The sequence below is a fragment of the Protopterus annectens genome, chromosome 13.part0, assembly GCF_019279795.1.
Source record: "Protopterus annectens isolate FY-2018-M chromosome 13.part0, PAN1.0, whole genome shotgun sequence".
NCBI lineage: Eukaryota > Metazoa > Chordata > Ceratodontiformes > Protopteridae > Protopterus > Protopterus annectens.
In genome coordinates, this window is record NC_056747.1 from 72,473,987 (window position 1) to 72,492,427 (window position 18,441).

At 35.6% G+C, this 18,441-nt stretch overlaps 1 protein-coding gene across 1 annotated transcript in view; it reads right to left on the reverse strand.

Moving 5' to 3' along the window:
* The window catches only part of LOC122817593 (tyrosine-protein kinase JAK2-like), an 876,396-nt gene that overhangs the window by 292,100 nt on the left and 565,855 nt on the right, over positions 1-18,441 (reverse strand). Inside the window, exon 14 of the mRNA XM_044090632.1 lies at positions 3,485-3,618. Within this exon, the coding sequence (XP_043946567.1) occupies positions 3,485-3,618 (134 nt within the window). The remainder of the gene's footprint in view (positions 1-3,484; positions 3,619-18,441) is intronic.

An 18,441-nucleotide genomic window follows, 5' to 3' on the forward strand; every position in this document is an offset into this window, starting at 1 on the left:
TTAGAAGACTGAAGATGCATTCTTTGGAATGCATCTTGGTCAAACTCAAAAGCCTGAAATGACAAAATATCGAAGTGACTTTTAAGTGAATTCTTTCCCTGGGAAAGAATTCGCTTGGCCGCTTCATTACTTTGCCATTTTCGGCACTGTAGTGCAGTCTCAGAGTTGGTATATTTAAGTAGGGCGGTGTGGGGGTGAATCCCCCCACTTAATGTAATGTTTAAAGTGTTTTATTATTTTTTATTTTTTTTTTTTTTGGAACAGCGATTGTTTTTCCCTAGGAAAAAAAAAAATGCTGTTCTGACAGTTTGAAATTGTAAGCTTTCACTTACATAGGGTGGGGAGGGGCTTAAGGGGTTTAGACATGTGTAGCTGGGTAAATAATCTCATTTTGGCATGGACTTGCTGCCCACCCTCCCGCCATTTTTCTTTTGGTGGATTTGTGGGGATTGTTATCATTCAGGGTAGGTGGAGAAGAGGGACAGGCTTGCCCTCTTCTTTTCCTCCTCTGGTGTTTGGATGTTCATTTCAAGGAGTTGGGAAATGAAAGTGAGCAGCTGGGGGCTGCTTGTTAAATAAATAAGCAAGGATGCTGCTTATTTGGTTGGAAGTGTAATTCAATAAATGGTGTATGAAGTGAGTTGGGGACACTGCTTCACAAGTAAAGTAAGCGAGTAGAGGTATGGACACTGCTTACAGGGTCAGGATGCATAAGGTCACATCTTCCTGAATTACTGGGTTAGATGGGTAATTCAATAAATGGGATATGAAGTGAGTTGTTGGATGCTGCTTCATAAGTAAAGTAAGCAAGCAGAGGTATGGAAGCTGCTTACTGGGGCAGGATGAGTAGGTACGCTGTCCTGATTAACATTACATGGATGTTTATCGTATAATTAAATCAAATATAATATGTTCAGTTGTATTTCATAAAATGTTGGTTATCAAAGCTATGTTATGGAAGTTTAATAAAGGTCGTCAAATGTCATTCGGTGTGATGTGTTTATTGAAGGGGACTGGGACAAATGTAATTACATGAAAAATATCCTTGCAGCTTCCTATACCTCTCTGGTATATAAACCACTGCAACTTCAGAACAGGTTATATATAAGAAGGGAAGTATGAGGCATATTTAATTAAGTGTATCCACAAAAGGAAAAATAAAAATAAAATCTAACTCTCAGTTAACTTTATCTAGACACACTCTGAAGAAGGCAGTCTTTAAATACAAAATGGAACCCATAGGTGATGTACTATATTTATTAATAGCCTGATGGTGATGATATAATGGAGTCAATTAGTTCTAGTGGGAATGCAGTTACAAACAGACCCATATGTATTTCGGGTTCCTATTAGATGACTGAAGAAGCATTCTATCAAATGCATCTTGGTCGAACATAAAACAACAAAAAGGCAAAATAGCAAAGCAGCTTTTAAGCAAATTCTTTCCCAGGGAAAAAATTCACTTGGCCACTTCCATTACATTGCCATTTTCGGCACTGTAGTGCAATCTCGGAGTTGGTATATTTAAGTAGGGGGGGTGGGGGACAAAGCCCCCCACTTTATGTATTCTTTTAATTTTTTTTTTCTTTTGAAACAGAGATTTTTTTTTTTCCCTTGGAAAAAAAAATCACTGTTCTGACCTTTCAGGATTGTAAGCTTTCACTTACATCTACTTCTTCTTACTTTTCCCGGTTAGGAGTCACCACAGCAGATCACCTGTCTGCTCATGATTGGCAGTGGAGTTTTACATTGTCTTGTTGCCAGCCCAGCACCCAACCTTCCACAGAAGGCACACACATGCAAACACTCACACCTAAGGCCGATTTAGAGTGTCCAATCCACCTACAGCAAGTCTTTGGGATGTGGGAGGAAACTGGAGCACCCGGAGGAAACCCACGTGACCACACGGAAGACATGCAGACTCTGCACAGAAGGCACCCCAGCTGAGGATCGAACCAGAGAACCTCTTGCTGGGAGGTGACAATGCTAACTGCTGCACCACCGTGGCCGCCCTAAGCTTTTGTTTACATGGGTTCGATTATTTATAGTTCGCTTTTTTAATTTGATGATATAATATAGACCTTGTATTTCAGGACGTATAGCTATCTGCTAGATGGTGATACAGGAAGTCTGTATTCTGCTATTGTAGGACAGAACAGTGCAGATTTTTTTACATATTCTAGCTCTCTTCTCAACACCATTTTCTATCAACTGACTCCCCTTAAAAGCAGTGCTCTTAGCTGTTCCTCATTCCTAAGGATACCTCTGGTTCTGCCTTAAAATGTTGTTCTGTCACTGTATTTATTTATAATCATGTGCCAGAAGGGGGAGTATTTCAGTAAATAAATGACAAAGCTTTCACTGGCTTATTATCTTGCAGAAATGTTTATTGCTCAGCTATTTATATTTTACAGCATTATAACTTTAAATTTTAAATTAGTTATAATTTTGCTTTCCCTATTTTGGAATCACTTAACTGCTTGATCAATTTAAGAGCAGGCTACCTTAGCAAGAACATGAATCCAAACAGCTGGGCCTCAGCCTAGGAAAGTAAGGTTTATGTTGCTAGCATTTTTTTACCAGGAACTGATACTAATTTAAACATAATACTGGAAGTATGATGTATAAAGAAATGCCAAGTCCACTTCCACTGAATGACATTCAAACAATGGAAGATAATATTTCTTTTTCTAAAATGGTCTGTATTTTTTTTTTTTCAAAATGTTTCTTACTCTATCATCACCAGATTTAAAACCATAGCAAACTTTGCTGCTATGGAAAATATATATGATTATGATCAGGTCTCTGATTGTAAACAAGATGTTATGCGTTCAAGAACAGCTATCAGAAATTCCTCCTGTGAGCAAAACTCATGAGGTAAACCTTCACATCCATATACAGAATACACAATTATGATCAGAAAGACTGATTATAATTCTTTGTAGTTCATGCGGCTTTAACTGCTCACACATACTACAAAAGTTAAGAAGCAAAAAGGGGTAGTAGCAATAAGTGTTCTTCTGCTTTGAAAAATATAACTCATTAACTACTGCCACACACAACATGGTCACCAAGAAAAGTATTGAGAAGCTGGTAAACACATATATGGACTTTAAGTGCTTAAGTTGATTGAATGGCTTCCCACCACTATTATCCTGCTGCTGAGCAATCCTTCACATACGATCAGTGCTTAACATCACTGAGGGGGTGCTTAACAATCATTAAGCATGTTTCTGATGTCAGAAGCCTGTCTTTTCACTGATTTCTGAGCATAATTGTGGAGCTTCATGCACTACAATATCATTACCAGTACTGCAATTGGCTGACTGTACTGCAAGAAGGAAATTTTGGTACCCAAGTTTTTGCCTCCATTTCTTAGTGGAGTAGGTTACAATCACCTCCCAGTGTTCTTAAAAAACATTAAACAAATATTTGAGAACGAGGGAATAAGTTAAGCTGTTTCTTAATTGTTTTTCTTACTCACTAGAAAACTAAGAGCATAGGCAGCTTGCTTGGTGACTTCTAGTTTCCAACTAGTTGTCACAGAGGCTGTGTTTTTATTTTTCTTCAGATAAATGTCCAAGGCTCCATACTTCACGTATTCTTGCACCATAACATCTAAACAGCAACAACAAAAAAAAAAATACATTATTGTCATTTTAATATGTAAGGAAGATGGCCACAAAATACTGTGGAGTTTTTGCTTTCATATTTTTTATTGGTACTATTTATATGCAAGACTTCCAAGTCTCACAAAGTTAGAGTTCAGCAGATATGACATTAAAAATAATACAAAATAAAGTATTTACTCCATATCAATATAGTATAATATACATTTTATATGAAATAAAGATGAAATTCGTCATTATTAAAATGAAGCGGTACTGAAATAGGAGTGTAAACACTGGTAGAACAATCATCAGTCATGTTTACTAAAATAAATGATATGTATAATATATAACTGTGTATTTCTGGCAAGTTTATACAGCAGTCCTCTCAAAGAATGATAAAGAAAGGCCCCTGGCTCCATGGCATAGACAGATGGAATCATTTTTATTACCCAGATGATCCTAAATCAACTAGAAGCTCAAATACTAGAGGAACCAGGGAGGAAGGGACAGGTCAGAGAGAGCGGTGTTGCCAGCTTGCCCACTCAGAGTGGTAGGGAAGGTTTTCTGCTTATGATGGGGATGTGCCATAATCATGAGTCAGACTGCAAGTAAAACTATGGCATCTGAATGGGGGACAGCGCCAACTGATGTTACATGCATTGATGTGTGTAATGTCATTAGCTCCGATTAGAAAGGGCATACCAAAACGTTCCCCTAGCATGCAGGACTAGTGTATTTAAAACTGCCCAACCAACCATTGGTGGGGCCATAGTGCCAGGGGATTGTACCAGGGCAATTAAAGTAAAATTGATGCAGCCAGGCAGCTGATGACCAGCTGGGGGGGTATGCAAATTGGGGAAATAAAAAATGGCAATGAAAGAATGCTTAGTACTGTATAGGAAACTCTGAAGAACCCTGGTTATTAATATGCTGCTGCTGTTACAGGCATTACCCGGTGTTGGCACAAGCCCAGTCTGTGTGATTTAAACTCTGTTACCTGTACTGGTATACCCAGCGATACCTATACCAGTCTAATAACTGTTGCTGTTATACAGTGGGATGCCTAAAACACGCTGCTTATTTTAACCTCTTCCCACTGTATAAATGGAGCTAGTTGAAGGGGCAGTTTATTTTTCACGTAGAGAGTAGTATAAACCACTTTAGTGCACGGGATCAATAAAAGCAGTGTACACTATACTGTACATGCAGAGAGACAGAATCATGATAAATTAAATGAAAAACCTCCTGGTGAATTTCCAAACATTTTATTACAAGAAACCATAAGCACAATTGTCTCACTTGCATCCACACACACTTTATTGAAACAAACACATAACACCAATTCAAGTATGTAAATAGCATTCTAAATATATCACATGATAATAAAGAACTAATAATAATACCTAAAACACATTAAAATAATGGAGGGGAAACAGAATTCAGGTGACTAGGATCTGACTGTTTTGCTTGAGTATAGGGAGGGGTTGATTTGAATGGAACTTTTAGTTACTGAAGTAACGGAGGGAAATCTGAACCTGTAAGCAGATCTAGTTACCAGCTTTTCTTGTTAGTAATAGAGCAGTTGTACTACTTAGGAATAGTTGTTCTGCAAGGGTGTAATTGACTGGTATTGGGGTCTCAAGAAGCTCTATTGTTACAGTAAATAATGAAACAGTTGGTCCACAAATGCAGAGGCTGGAGTATCAACTGTCACCAGCAACCTGAGCTCAAAAACAGACTGAGGCTGTCAAAAGGCCTGCTGGGTTAGAAGCACTGAGTACTGCCAGCTGTAATCTTTCTGAGGAGTGGTGTGTCTCAGCAGCTGCCTGACTGTTAGTGCCTTCCACTGAAGGCTGGAAGCACTGCAGGTTAGCCATTCTGTACAAATGGAAGGACAAATAAGACAGGCACAAATATGGCGGAAAGAAACATGACTGCTTTACCACACATGAGGTGTGAGCCTTCCAACTCCCAACCGATCCCTGTTGGTCACTGCATGGCCTGGTATCGATATAAGGGCTCTAAGATGGAAGTGCAGTGAGCCTGTATACTGTAAAATGGAAAACCTTTGCCATAGCGGCTCTTACAGGAGAACTTCCAAGAGCATGCTGCTTCACTGTGCGTCAGAACACTCTAGTGGGGGTGTTTTGTAAATGCTGTGAGCTGAGTCTAGCAGAGGGGGTCCTCTGACTACTGGATAATGAATACTAAAATGAAAAAATGAGTAAAACATGTCAGAATGGCTGCTGCTGTCCGCTGTTAGTATTCAGCCTATTTCTTTCCTAGGTCACTGGCATGGCAACAATATATGCTCCTTCTCCCTAGTTTCTTGTTATCACAGGTAATCCTGTTCTACTACCATCTTCTAACCCAGAACCATAGATAAGTTATCCAGCACCCTGTGCAGTTCACTTAACCGGTGTCCTCTCCAGTTCAGTGTCTAGGAGCAGCAACAAAAAAATATCTGCTCTATAGCTGAAGCAAGTCACTTGTCACACATATAACTACAGCTTAGTAATACTACATTATTATATATTTCAGTCATGACCATAAATTCAGTATTAGCATTAATTTCTCAATGGCATTGCTGAATTTCAGCAACATTGACACCTGCTCATCACATCCCCCAACACCTTGAACCCAGGGCAGCCACACCTTTTGCCCCACTCTAGTTACACTGCTGGTCTGACACTTTTTTTTGTGTGACACTCCTCTCATTGCTTTTTTTTCCTTCTGTAAACAAAGTATTTTTGCATTTTTCTCTCCATCTGTCTTCATGCATCCCATTTCTGATTTTTTTCATAACTTTCTGCTCTTTATTTTCTTTTTCCTACTTTATCTCCCTCCTTTAGCATTGCTATTTTCTTCCCTTATCATTGTTACCCTTTCTTCATCCTCTTCTGAATTTTATTCCCACCTTTGTTGCCCTTTTCCTTGTCTACATCCCTTCTAGCTGTTTAGTTTAACTGTTTGCTGGGTTTTTTCTGAACTACAGTTTATAGATTTATTTTTGTAAGTCTCATCTTTTGCATAATTAGGTCTCGACCTTCTGATTGGAATTCTCTCTGAGGCTGTACCTACCTGCCCCATATGGTGTACCTAACTAACTGAGGCCTGTTAAACTACCTTCTGATTGGAATTCTCTCTAAGGCTGTACCTACCTGCCCTATATGGTGTACCGAACTAACTGAGGCCTGTTACACTACCTTCTGACTGGAATTCTCTCTTAGTCTGTACCTACCTGCCCCATATGCTGTACCAATCTAACTGAGGCCTGTTATACTACCTTCTGACTGGAATTCTCTCTAAGGCTGTGCCTACCTACCCCATATGCTGTACCGAACTAACTGAGGCCTGTTACACTACCTTCTGACTGGAATTCTCTCTAAGGCTGTGCCTACCTACCCCATATGCTGTACCGAACTAACTGAGGCCTGTTACACTACCTTCTGACTGGAATTCTCTCTAAGGCTGTACCTACCTGCCCCATATGCTGTACCAAACTAACTGAGGCCTGTTACACTTTTCCTCCTGACTACTTATTTTCCCAGTTCATGTCATCTTTACCAGACTCATTTCACTAGGAATTGTTCTACCCACCTGTGTCCAGCTCCAGGTTTCTGCAATACTCCAATCCTCTTACAGGTGCAGAAATTAAAAAAAAAATGGAGGAATACTGTTTGCACTGAAAGTTTAATGCCAACTGCCAGCCTAGATTTTATTACATGTAACATAAAACTGATTTATTACTTACAAATCAAATGTAACCTATTATACATGTTTTGTAAAAGGTTTAAAAGTACTTAGAAAAGCACGTACATATTTATTTCATGAGGGAATGTAGATAACTTACTTTGCCTTTCTAAATATATGGTATCATTAAACCTGAGTGAAAAAGATAAACAGTATAACTATTTATTTATTACTTTTCCTATTCAGCTCAAGAGAAAAACAGTTCTAACTGCAAATCCACCTGCTACTGAACACTCAAATCTACCTTTTTAGATACTGAAAGGAGAGAGAGAGTAATTAGTGCATTTTAATATGGCAATTACCAGACAGATATGAATTACAAATGCCATGGTCATCTAAACAAAGCCAAAATACACCAAAGGTCCAACCATCTCTAATATAGAACACACACTTTAATAATGATAAAGTGCAAAGCTTTCAGGTCTCTAGGACTCTTCCTCAGTGTATCAGAAAGTGCTAGAGACATACAAGCTTTGTACTTTTTCATATTAAAGTGAGTATATTAGAGACAGTTGGACCTTTGGTTTATTTCATTTTTATTTCTACTTTTTACCATTGGGGTCCATTAGGCTGTCTTGCTGGTTTTATTTTTTGTACGTAAACAAAACTGTGCAATTGCTAAAGCATGTTCTTTTTACTATGAATTGCAAGAACATTGGCAGGGGATTATATAAATAGCAAACCTGCATGAGAGGTCAACATGAAATGATGCTCTTGATCTTATTTGTATTTTCAATATTGCTACTGATGTTGCAATATATTTATTTTATCTAAGTTTGAAAATTAACTCTGCTTATAGGAAACATTCATCGTTTGAAATATCAGTTCTTATGTATGAGTCTATAATATCTGAAGACACAGAGCTGTCCAAGAACTTCCTGTACAGCATTAACCCATTTTAAGTGCAAATTTTATTTGAAATTGAATACCAAAATCATACATTATCAGTCTCTTGTATCTCATGATAGGTTCTACAGCAGCTTACCTACCTACATACACATATTTCAGATATGGGCTAATGCCCTTCTAGCCTGCAGTTGTTCCCATAATAAGAGCGCAGACAGTTCTTAGAAATATCTAAACTAATGCTTGCTTTAAAGGAATTCAGTAGTCTGTTCCATGCAGAGAACCAATCAGTACAATTCTCATTCATATAGAATCTTCTACACAGGTTGTGTGATGATTCTAACCCCAAACATTTCCAGAGGAAGTTGTCTCTAAATGCCCTATATACCTGAATAAGGTCTCCTCTTAAGTATCTCCATGAGTCACTGTAAAAGTTTAGATATTTTAGTCTTTCGTAATAACTTAAAGTTTCACTTCCATGGATGCCCTTGGTATATTTCTGTTGTACTCTTTCCAATTTTCTCATAGTTATTTTCTAATAAGGTTTCCATATTGTTATTCCATACTCAAGTCTGTGTCTAATGTATCTAACAAATAATGACTTCAGCAGTTCTGATTTCCTCGACTTTATAAATATTTGTATACAATCTATGGCTTAACCAGTTGGTTGTGTGCTTTACTCTTTCTTTCTTTCTTCATTTCATTCATCAAATTTGATGTACTTTCTCTTTTTAATAACAAAGAAAAAAGCTTTCCTTCCCTTTATATGACTGTAATAGCAAAATCATTTGGATAAATTTGATACACACCATATCATACCTTAAAATAACATTTATTTATCTGTGTTTGTTTATTTATGAATTTATATTTTGTTGATTGGGTTAGTCACACTAGGCTAGTAGCTTCTCTTCAGGGGAGACTAGAGGTGGTATTTTTACTATGGCTTAGTCTCACTAGGCTAGTAGCCTTTTTTCAGGGGTTACCAGAGGTAGCATTTATACTACTAGGGGATATTTGGCCACTCTTTTTGGAGTTGCTGGGAGGACACATTTGGTCCGTTCACTTCCTTCTTTCATTCCAGGTGCAGTGATGGCCTGGAGAAGCAGCAAGACACTATGCCAGAATTCAAGACCCAGAACAGCAGAGAAAAATGTGTTTATACCATGAATGTGCAGCCTGAGATGTCCAGGGAGCAACTTGACTTAATAGCGAACGCTGGAGTGTCCATCAACAGACGAGATGCTGCTTTTACAAAAGATGTGATGTTGGAGGATTTATTAGGTAATGTGAGGAAGGCAGCCAAGCCTTCCACAGATTTGGAAATGTTGATTCAATAGCATTTGTTTAGCGAGAGCATCAAAACGAGAAAAGAGTGTATTGTTACAACTCTCCATCTGGGATGGTTGCAGGATGATGTATTGGAGGATTTACTTTCAGAAAGTGAACCAGAGAGTGGAAGAGACCTAGCTTGGGGAGAAGTAATGGACATACTTGAAGATCCAGTAGCCAGTACAAGAAAGGAAGGAGAGACTACTAATATGAGTACAACTTATGTGGACATGTCAATAAATAAGAAACGGAAATCTGGCAATGAAAGAAGACAACCAGATGTAAGAAAAAGAAACCCTTTATGGTAAGAACTTTTAGCAAAGCAGAGGATGAGATAGACAGATATGAGATATGGGACAATGTTATATCTTCTCTAGGTATAAAACTAGAAGAGACAAGGGTATTTATTCATATAAATAAAGAAACATTTTGTGTCATTATTTTAGGAAATGAGAAAGTTTTAGGGGGATATGAAAAGAAAAAAGACTGTCAACTTTGGAATTCTTATGTTTTGAAAGCATTTAATAGAGAGACTAAGAAGAAAGTTCATATTCATTTCAGAACTAATGTTGAAAGAGAGCTTTTAAAGAGGCATTTGACTAAACCATGTCAAGATGCTATGGATGTAACGATAGTTCATGACAACAGAGGTTTATGGCCTGGGGCTTGAGAGTGTAATGTTGTGTTGAAAATAAAAAAAATGATGCTATTTTGCATATTCCAAGTGTAATAAGGTATTAGGATCAACCTAAGACATGGTTTTTATTGTGGAAAGTCAGAGCATTTAGTTAATGACTGTGATAAACGAAAATGTTATATATGTGGTAAAAGTGGACATGATGCAATAAAATGTGAATTAAAATGTTATCGATGTCATAAAACAGGTAATTTGTAGATGGATTTTTTTAAATACCTTTATTGAATTATCAATTGTGACATAGGCACATTTACAAAATCTTAACTGACTATACTAAAAGTAGTGATTATAGTAACAGAGAAAAAACTAGAATTGAGATCTTTAGAAAAATATAGGAGCAAACTATATATGAAAAAAATGGGAATTGTGGGAACAATACATACTGGGGAGGAATGAGGTTTAACAGAAGGCAGGACTTAAATGAGCTATGTAATATTTGACTGAAAATGATTGGGCAAATTATAAGTGATGTATAATTTTTGCAACTGGGAGTGTGTCAGTATGGTTTGTGATGTAAAATGCTTGCAACTAGGATTGTGTCTGTGTGGTTTGTTTTCATTTATATAAATATATGAATGCCTATGTAGTAAGTGATAGTTTAATAAAGATGTTTCTTGTTTTAAAAAAGAGGCAGGAATTGAATAATTTATGTAATATTGCTTAGGTTATATAGCAATATATGTAAAGTATAATGTTTGTTAACTTGTGGATGGATTATAAAGAAGGGAGAAAAAAGGGGGGCATGAAGTGTGTAATGCATGACAAGAAATGGCACAAGAGGGTAACATTTTGGAAAATGTTATAAAAGAAAAAATAGAGAACAAAGACAAGACAATATTGAGGTAAAAGAATAACATAGAAAGAGAAGAAGGTTCAGAAATAAATGAGGAAGACGATATTAATTAAATTACAGTGAAAGGTAAAAAATCAGTATGCAAAAGAGTGAGAGAAAGGAAAGGAAAATTTATAGGAAATAATATAAAATAAAAAGGGGAAGAGATAATAAGATAGGAGAATTTAATAAAATTATACTAAACATATTATAAGTGATTTTCAAAGAGATATGTACAATGTAGTAGCAGTAAATATAAATCGTTTAAAAAGTTTAACAAGAAGGATAAGAATTTTAGAATGGTGTAAAAAGTTTGATACAGATATAATACTTTTAGAAGACATAAGAGGCTCAACTATAATGGAAAAATTACAAACTGAAAATTATGGGGAGGTAACGTTCTCTGGAATCTTGGTAAAGATATATGTTCAGGAACAGGAATATTACTGAAGAACTCAGTAAAACTATCAGATGTGATGTTGGCAGAGGTGGGAAGAGCAAAACTTTTGGATTAAAGGTGGAAAGAGCAAGTATATAGGATAATAGCAATTTACACTTATATTAATAAAAAGGATAGAGAAAATATCTTCCAGAATATTTTAGATTATGGAGCTATAAATATAGACATTATAGTCATAGGTGATTTTAACTGTGACTTGAGAAATAGAAAGATAAAGGGAAGTAATGTAAATAAAGCATTAGAAATAATCAAATTTGTAGACACCAGTAACTAGTGAAAATTTTAACAAAGAAGAAGTACATTTGCTCACTGCTGTAATGTGAACTTCATCAGGTTCAGAACTCCCTCTCCAAACACATCCTTAAATAACAATAAAACATGCTATCTGGTGACAAACATTAAAAACCTTCATTATGCACTACTTAAACATTACCAGTTCTAAATAAACAGAATAAACACTACAGTAAATAAAACCAATAATTTAAACTCACATGAAAAGTTACACATAAAAAAATTATATTGGCCCTACATATTAACAAAATATAAAATTGAAAAAAATGTATACTAATTCTACTGTTATAGTAGCCAACCAGCATTATTTTCGGTGAGCTTGCTTTGCATATGAGTTGTGCACACACGGGACCATTATTATGATGTTACGACGTGTATGTAATGCTGTTGTTGCCTTTTATTTCTTCAAAACTTTCTAAGAATGGAATATTTTGAATTCTTGATTATTTAAATATTTTAAAACTTATTTAACATGTATTTATACAAATTGACTATTTACTGTGTAAGTAGGTATTGAATGTGCAGTGGTTTTAGATTTTAGGTATTAAGCTTCTTAGGAAAGCGGAATTTGATAGATTGATTGCCTGACTAATTAGTTTAAATTGTCTGATTGTGTTATTATAAAAAGCTGTGTTTTTTCATTGATCTGTGTTTGTCTGAGGAAGTTTGCTTACAAAGCAAACGAAAAGCGCTTGACAATAAATCGTTGGAACCTTTGGTGTTGTTCTGTTAGCACTGCCAGTTCATTTCAGTTTAATAAAATGTAAAATTGTTTTGAATCTGATTACATTACAGCAGGGAATGAAAGCATATATTCTTTATTAAAAATTTCATTAGTTTCTATCACATACAAGTGTGTTTGTTTTTATTTCACAAGCTTTGTAGGTGGATTTTGTAGGTTGGTTGGTTTACTTTTTTCTATTGCTTGGAACTGGTTACTATTATGTCACAACAGATGTTTGAACATGAGGAGTTATCATCTGCACCAGTAGCTGGGATTCCTCCTCCTCCTGTGGTTTGAGGTTCTCCCTTGGATCTTTCTGTATCGATTGGTTTGATCTCTCAGCTTTCAGGGGAAATTAGATAGTTTTCTTCACTATAGTGTGGGTGTTTGTAACAAGAATGGTACACCCAGTGCAACAACAAATGGCTTGTGGTGGAATGGCCTGTTTTTTAAATGAGCAGTGCAATTTTCCAACATCCTTAAGAGTAATTGCAGCGATAACAGCAGGTTGTCTAATTGTACTACCAAAAAGAGATTTACTACTAGAGACATTTTGTTACCCAAGGAGCAAAGCCTAAAACAAATGGTACAATGAAGATGATTGTTGCAGGTGGATCAGTACATTCTGCCACATTGAATAATTCATTCAAACAACTGTTCAGTTAACTAGTAGCGCCCCCTTTAGAGATCTGGATAATAATGATACTTTAATGCAAACGATTACCAGATCTGAGAAACTTCTTTTAAAATTTAGAAAATTGCAACTGGACAACTTATATTAAGGATTGTGTTGTGGCTAAGCAAGTGCCAAAAGGCTTGCAATTTGTTAAATATCCCAATAGTTTACGGGAAGGGACAGTATTTCATAAAGAACTGTTAAACTTTTCCGACTACATTGGGTTTGAATTTATGGATATTTTGTACAATCATAACAAGCGCACTAGAAATAGAAAAGGACATCAAAAGATTACAGGATGAAATCATTGGGGATTTGTTGGTTCCTTATATGGAAGACAAATTCAGCCAAACAGGGAATGTGGAATTATTATAAAGTAAGTAAAGACAAAATTAACTGAGGATTGTGAACAGTATCAAACTAATTGAGCATATTCATGTCTCACTCCAGGAAAGAGGTCTAAGCAGGTTTTCCCAGTAGCTGTAACATTTGATGAGGACATTACAACTAATATAATATATATATATATATATATATATATATATATATATATATATATATATATATAAAATAAAATTAAAAGCACAACCAGTAGTCATGGCAGAAATAAGTAAAAATAGCAAATTTAATAATTAGAACACAGTAACAAACAGATAAGCATTTCACGTATAGCTTATTCAGATCTAACTGCACAATTAAAACAAATAGTACTTATAACAAATCATTCAATGGTGTATCCAATCACAATCAAACATCATCAGGTTGCTAGTTGTTATGACAAAAATATAATCACCAGTACTCCTCTGAAGTTACACAAACATATGGTGACATATAATTAAAAATAACAATAACTAATGAAAAACTAATAAAAAACTAATGAAAAAAGTGATTGGACAATAAAAATACAATTAATAAAAATACAAGTGATAAAATATTTATCATCGGGAGCATATGTGTCTATTATATAATATATAAATACATACAAATACACTTATTTATATTGACCTTACCTCCCACTGAGCTATTATTTCTTAGTCAAAGGACTAGCTCTCAGTGCAGGTTTTAGCGAGACGTATTCATTTAGACCAGGTAAGCAATGTGCCCCTAGTCTAAATATCCATCTCATCTCAGCTTGGTATGTTTTATTGATCAGGTCACCCATCCTATTGTCTTTAACTATGTTTTCTAGTACTACGAACTTAAATTCATGTCCCTCACCAAAAGTATGCATATGCTTGGCTATTGCACTATATGTCATACCTCTACGTGCACAATATAGATGGTCATGTATTCTCTCCTTCAAGCATCTATTAGTCTTGCCAACATAAAAAACCTTGGCAAGATGTACAGTGTGCTAAGTATACCAGATCCCTAGTATTACAATCTGCTTTAGCTGGATGTCTAAACGTGTATGACATTCTATATAGTCCCAATGGGAACAATTGTTACACATGATAGTGTGTCGTTCTGCATTGGTGACATACTTGTCCCTGGCATGTTGTGTGAAGCATAACCTTTGACATATAAATTTTTTATTTCTGTATCCAAATCTAGGTCTTTCACCTACAATAGATGAGATCTCCTTGTTGGTTCATAGAATAGACCAATGTTTGGATACAATCTCCCTTATATTTCTCTCATCATTTTGTTACTTTGTCCTAGTTATTAAATTTGTTATTTTTACTTATTTCTGCCGTGATTGCTGGTTGTGCTTTTAATTTTATTTTTTACTATAGTGCCTTACACACCAGTGGTTTTATCTCTAGCATTGTTTGTTTTGCATTCATTACAACTAATATGGTGAGCATGGAAAATAATGGGGTAGTTTTTTTATAAGGAAATCAGCATCCCACAATGGTCTTCCAGACTACGTAATAAGAACATCAGGATTCAACAGCAGTGGAATGTTCAATCAAGGTACAATGGGAATGGCGACTGGAGCAAGAACTCAACAGGATTCAACAGCAGTGGGATGTTCAATCAAGGTTCAATGGAAATGGCGAATGGAGCAAGAACTAACAACCTGGCAGGAAACAATCGACCAGCTTGGGCCTGCAAAGGAGATACGTTTAACCTTGCAATTCATCAGTCAAGGTACTGTTTTTGAGTTTAAAGACTTTAATATTTATAATTACAGTCACCTGGACATTACACTCGTATATGGTGAATTATCTAGTAAGTGTTTTACTTTTGTGCCAGCAAATAAGTTTAAACTAGATGAAAACATGATTGACTTGAAACATTTTACACATAAGCTAAACTTGGCATTGATTTTTAAAGACAAGCATCATTTGTTTCTGGAACTGGTACATTACAAAGAGTTAGTTTATTCAACTTTTTATTATCCTTTTTTCTGACTGCATATGATCTACAAGGGTGGCCTAATGGTTAAGATGTTTGCCTTACAAACACGAGGTGCAGGGTTTGAGTCTCACAAGGGATAATTGGATAGGCTTAAAATGGCTTGCAATAGCAGTCAACCTAGTACTAATCTATGAACCTATGAACCTATATGAGGTGGCATGCCAGAGAGAGTTAGGAGCTCTGAAAGTTGGTTACACTAGATATAACTTAACCACAGATGAAAGGACGTTGTTAAATAACTTGAGCAATAACTGGTCTGTAAGGATTATGAAACTAGATAAAGGAGGTGGGGTGGTGTTGATGGACAGTTTTATGTAATCGCAAAAAATGTTACAATATCTCAACAATGATGACTTTTTATTAGTGTGAACAAGAACAAAATTAATATAGCCTATCACTGTATGGGTTTTGGTTGAAGGATATGATTAACAACTATGGCTTGAATGTTTTGGTTTATGATTTTTTGAAGGTTGACAATCCAATTACATTAAACGTCTTTGGTATTCCTAAAGAACACAAGTCGGTGATTGATCCTCCACTTTGACCAACTGTGGTTGCAGCTGATTCAAAGACTGAACCTTTATCTAAATTGTGGACATTACTTTAAAGTCCTTCTTTGATAAACCCCATATCCTTAAAGATACTTGGCATTTTTAGATGAGTTGTGCCAAACTGTTTTTGATAAAGATCTACATTTCTTGGTTATTGACATTAGACTTGTTTTTAGTTATTCCACCCCAACAGGGGTTGCAATGGTTCAATGAAGCTTTAATTGGTTGGTCTAATTTAACCCACAGTACAATAAAAACTAGTCGTGGAAGCCATAAAACTAATTCTGTCAAACAATTTGATATTTTTAAGCAAATTTCTAGAGTAGCAAAGGGGACCTCAGCAGCCCCAGTTTTTGCAAACATTGTGTTGTGGTGGTGGGAGAAACTATTTGTTCTATCATCTTCTTTTGCAATTTACATAAAGCTTTTCAGATTTTTGGATGACATTTTTATTTTATGCTCAGGTAATGGTGAGCAGGTAGTTGAGTTTTCGAAGTATATTAACAGTACAACTTCTTTTTTGGTATTTAAATGTCAATACAACAAAAATGAGATAAACATTTTGGACATGACCAGTGGTAAGGATGTCACTGAACAGAGCTTTCCTCATCAATTTACAGGAAAGAAATTTATTCGCAGATTTATTACATTATAAAAGCCATCACCCACCCTGCCTGAAGAGAAATGTGATTAAAAGCTAATTTATTAAGATAACAAGCCTTACTGCTGATGACAGCAGGTTTCAAGATGAAACCAGGGTTTTGAGCAAGATGTTTTTTGATAGACAATATCCTACAGAGTTGATTGAAAGTTTAAAGGATGAGGTGGTTACAGATAGGTCCAAGTTTTATAGGCCAGTGTCAAAACATGGCCTTGGGATTACAAGAATTACGGGTAGTGAAGCAGTACCTTCCCAGGGGAATGAGCAGGTCAGTGCTGGGAATTTAAATAACCTTCCTACAACATTGGTATGCAATTTCAGTACCGCTTCCCAGGAAGTTAAATCTATATTAGACAGGAATTGGAATAACTACATTTCTACACAGGATTTGTCCATCATTTTAGGGGACGGCCAAATAACGGATCAGGAACCAATGTGAAAAGGATTTTTGAAAAAGTAGGTCACAGTAAAAAAAATTGACCATATAGTTGCAAAAGGTATCTCTAAATGTGGGGCATACACCCAGTGTAGATTTTTAGGCAAAGGTGTGAATTTCATGATAGGAAATTTTCCTAAGCATATTTATCCTGCTGGGAAGTATAGCTGTAACACAAATGAGTTGGTTTACTTTGCACACTCTATTTCTTGCTTGGCTGTTTATGTTGGAAAAACTGAAAAAGCTTTAAAAACGTGGATATATCAGCACTATAAGAAAGAAGGATCACAATAACGGTTTATTTAAGCATTCTGAGAAATGTCAGGAGTTTAAAAATTTATTTTTTTGTGTGTGTCAGAAAAGATTCCACACTTTAACTGGGGGATAAGGGATAATTGGTCAGTATATGTGGAAAAGAGGGAATTATACTGGCGAGTATTACTGGATTCTACAAATCCCCCTGGTATTAATGAATGACTTTCAATTAATACTCTGCTCTTGTTGAAAAGAATCCATATTCAGTAGTGTTTTTAATGTGGAGTACTTATGTTACATTTACAGTATGTTAGTATGTGGGGGCATCACAATTTTTTATCTGTAACTTTTCATGTGAGTATAAATGACTGGTTTTATTTACTGTAGTGTTTATTCTGTTCACCTTGAACTGGTAATGTTTAAGTAGTGCTTAATGAATGTTTTTAATTTCTGGGACTAGATGACATGTTTTATTGTTATTTAAGGAAGTGTTTGAAGCAGGAGTTCTGAACCTGATGAAGTTCACATTACAGCAGTGAACAAAAGTGCTTATTTTTTATTAAAAATGTCACTAGTTCCTGGCACCTACAAATGTACTTGTTTTAGTTTTACAAAGTTTTGTAGGTGGATTTTGTTGGTTGCATTATATTTATGGAGATTTAATGGATGGACATAAAAACAGGAGAGTACAAAACAGAAATAGATTACTTTTTGCAATCTCAAGGAATAGAAGTAACTCAGGAAGGTGTATTAGAAATGGGATTTTCAAATCATTTAGCTATCTGGATAGAAATAAAAAGATATGAATGATATATAAAGATAGGAAAAGGGATACAAAGAATAAATGAGGCAAAAATAAGATGAGAAAGGAGCTTAATTAGTGAAGGAATTTTGGAAAGATCATATGGATATAGGAAGCTTTTATCTTGATTAGTTAGAATGGTGGATAGCCTTT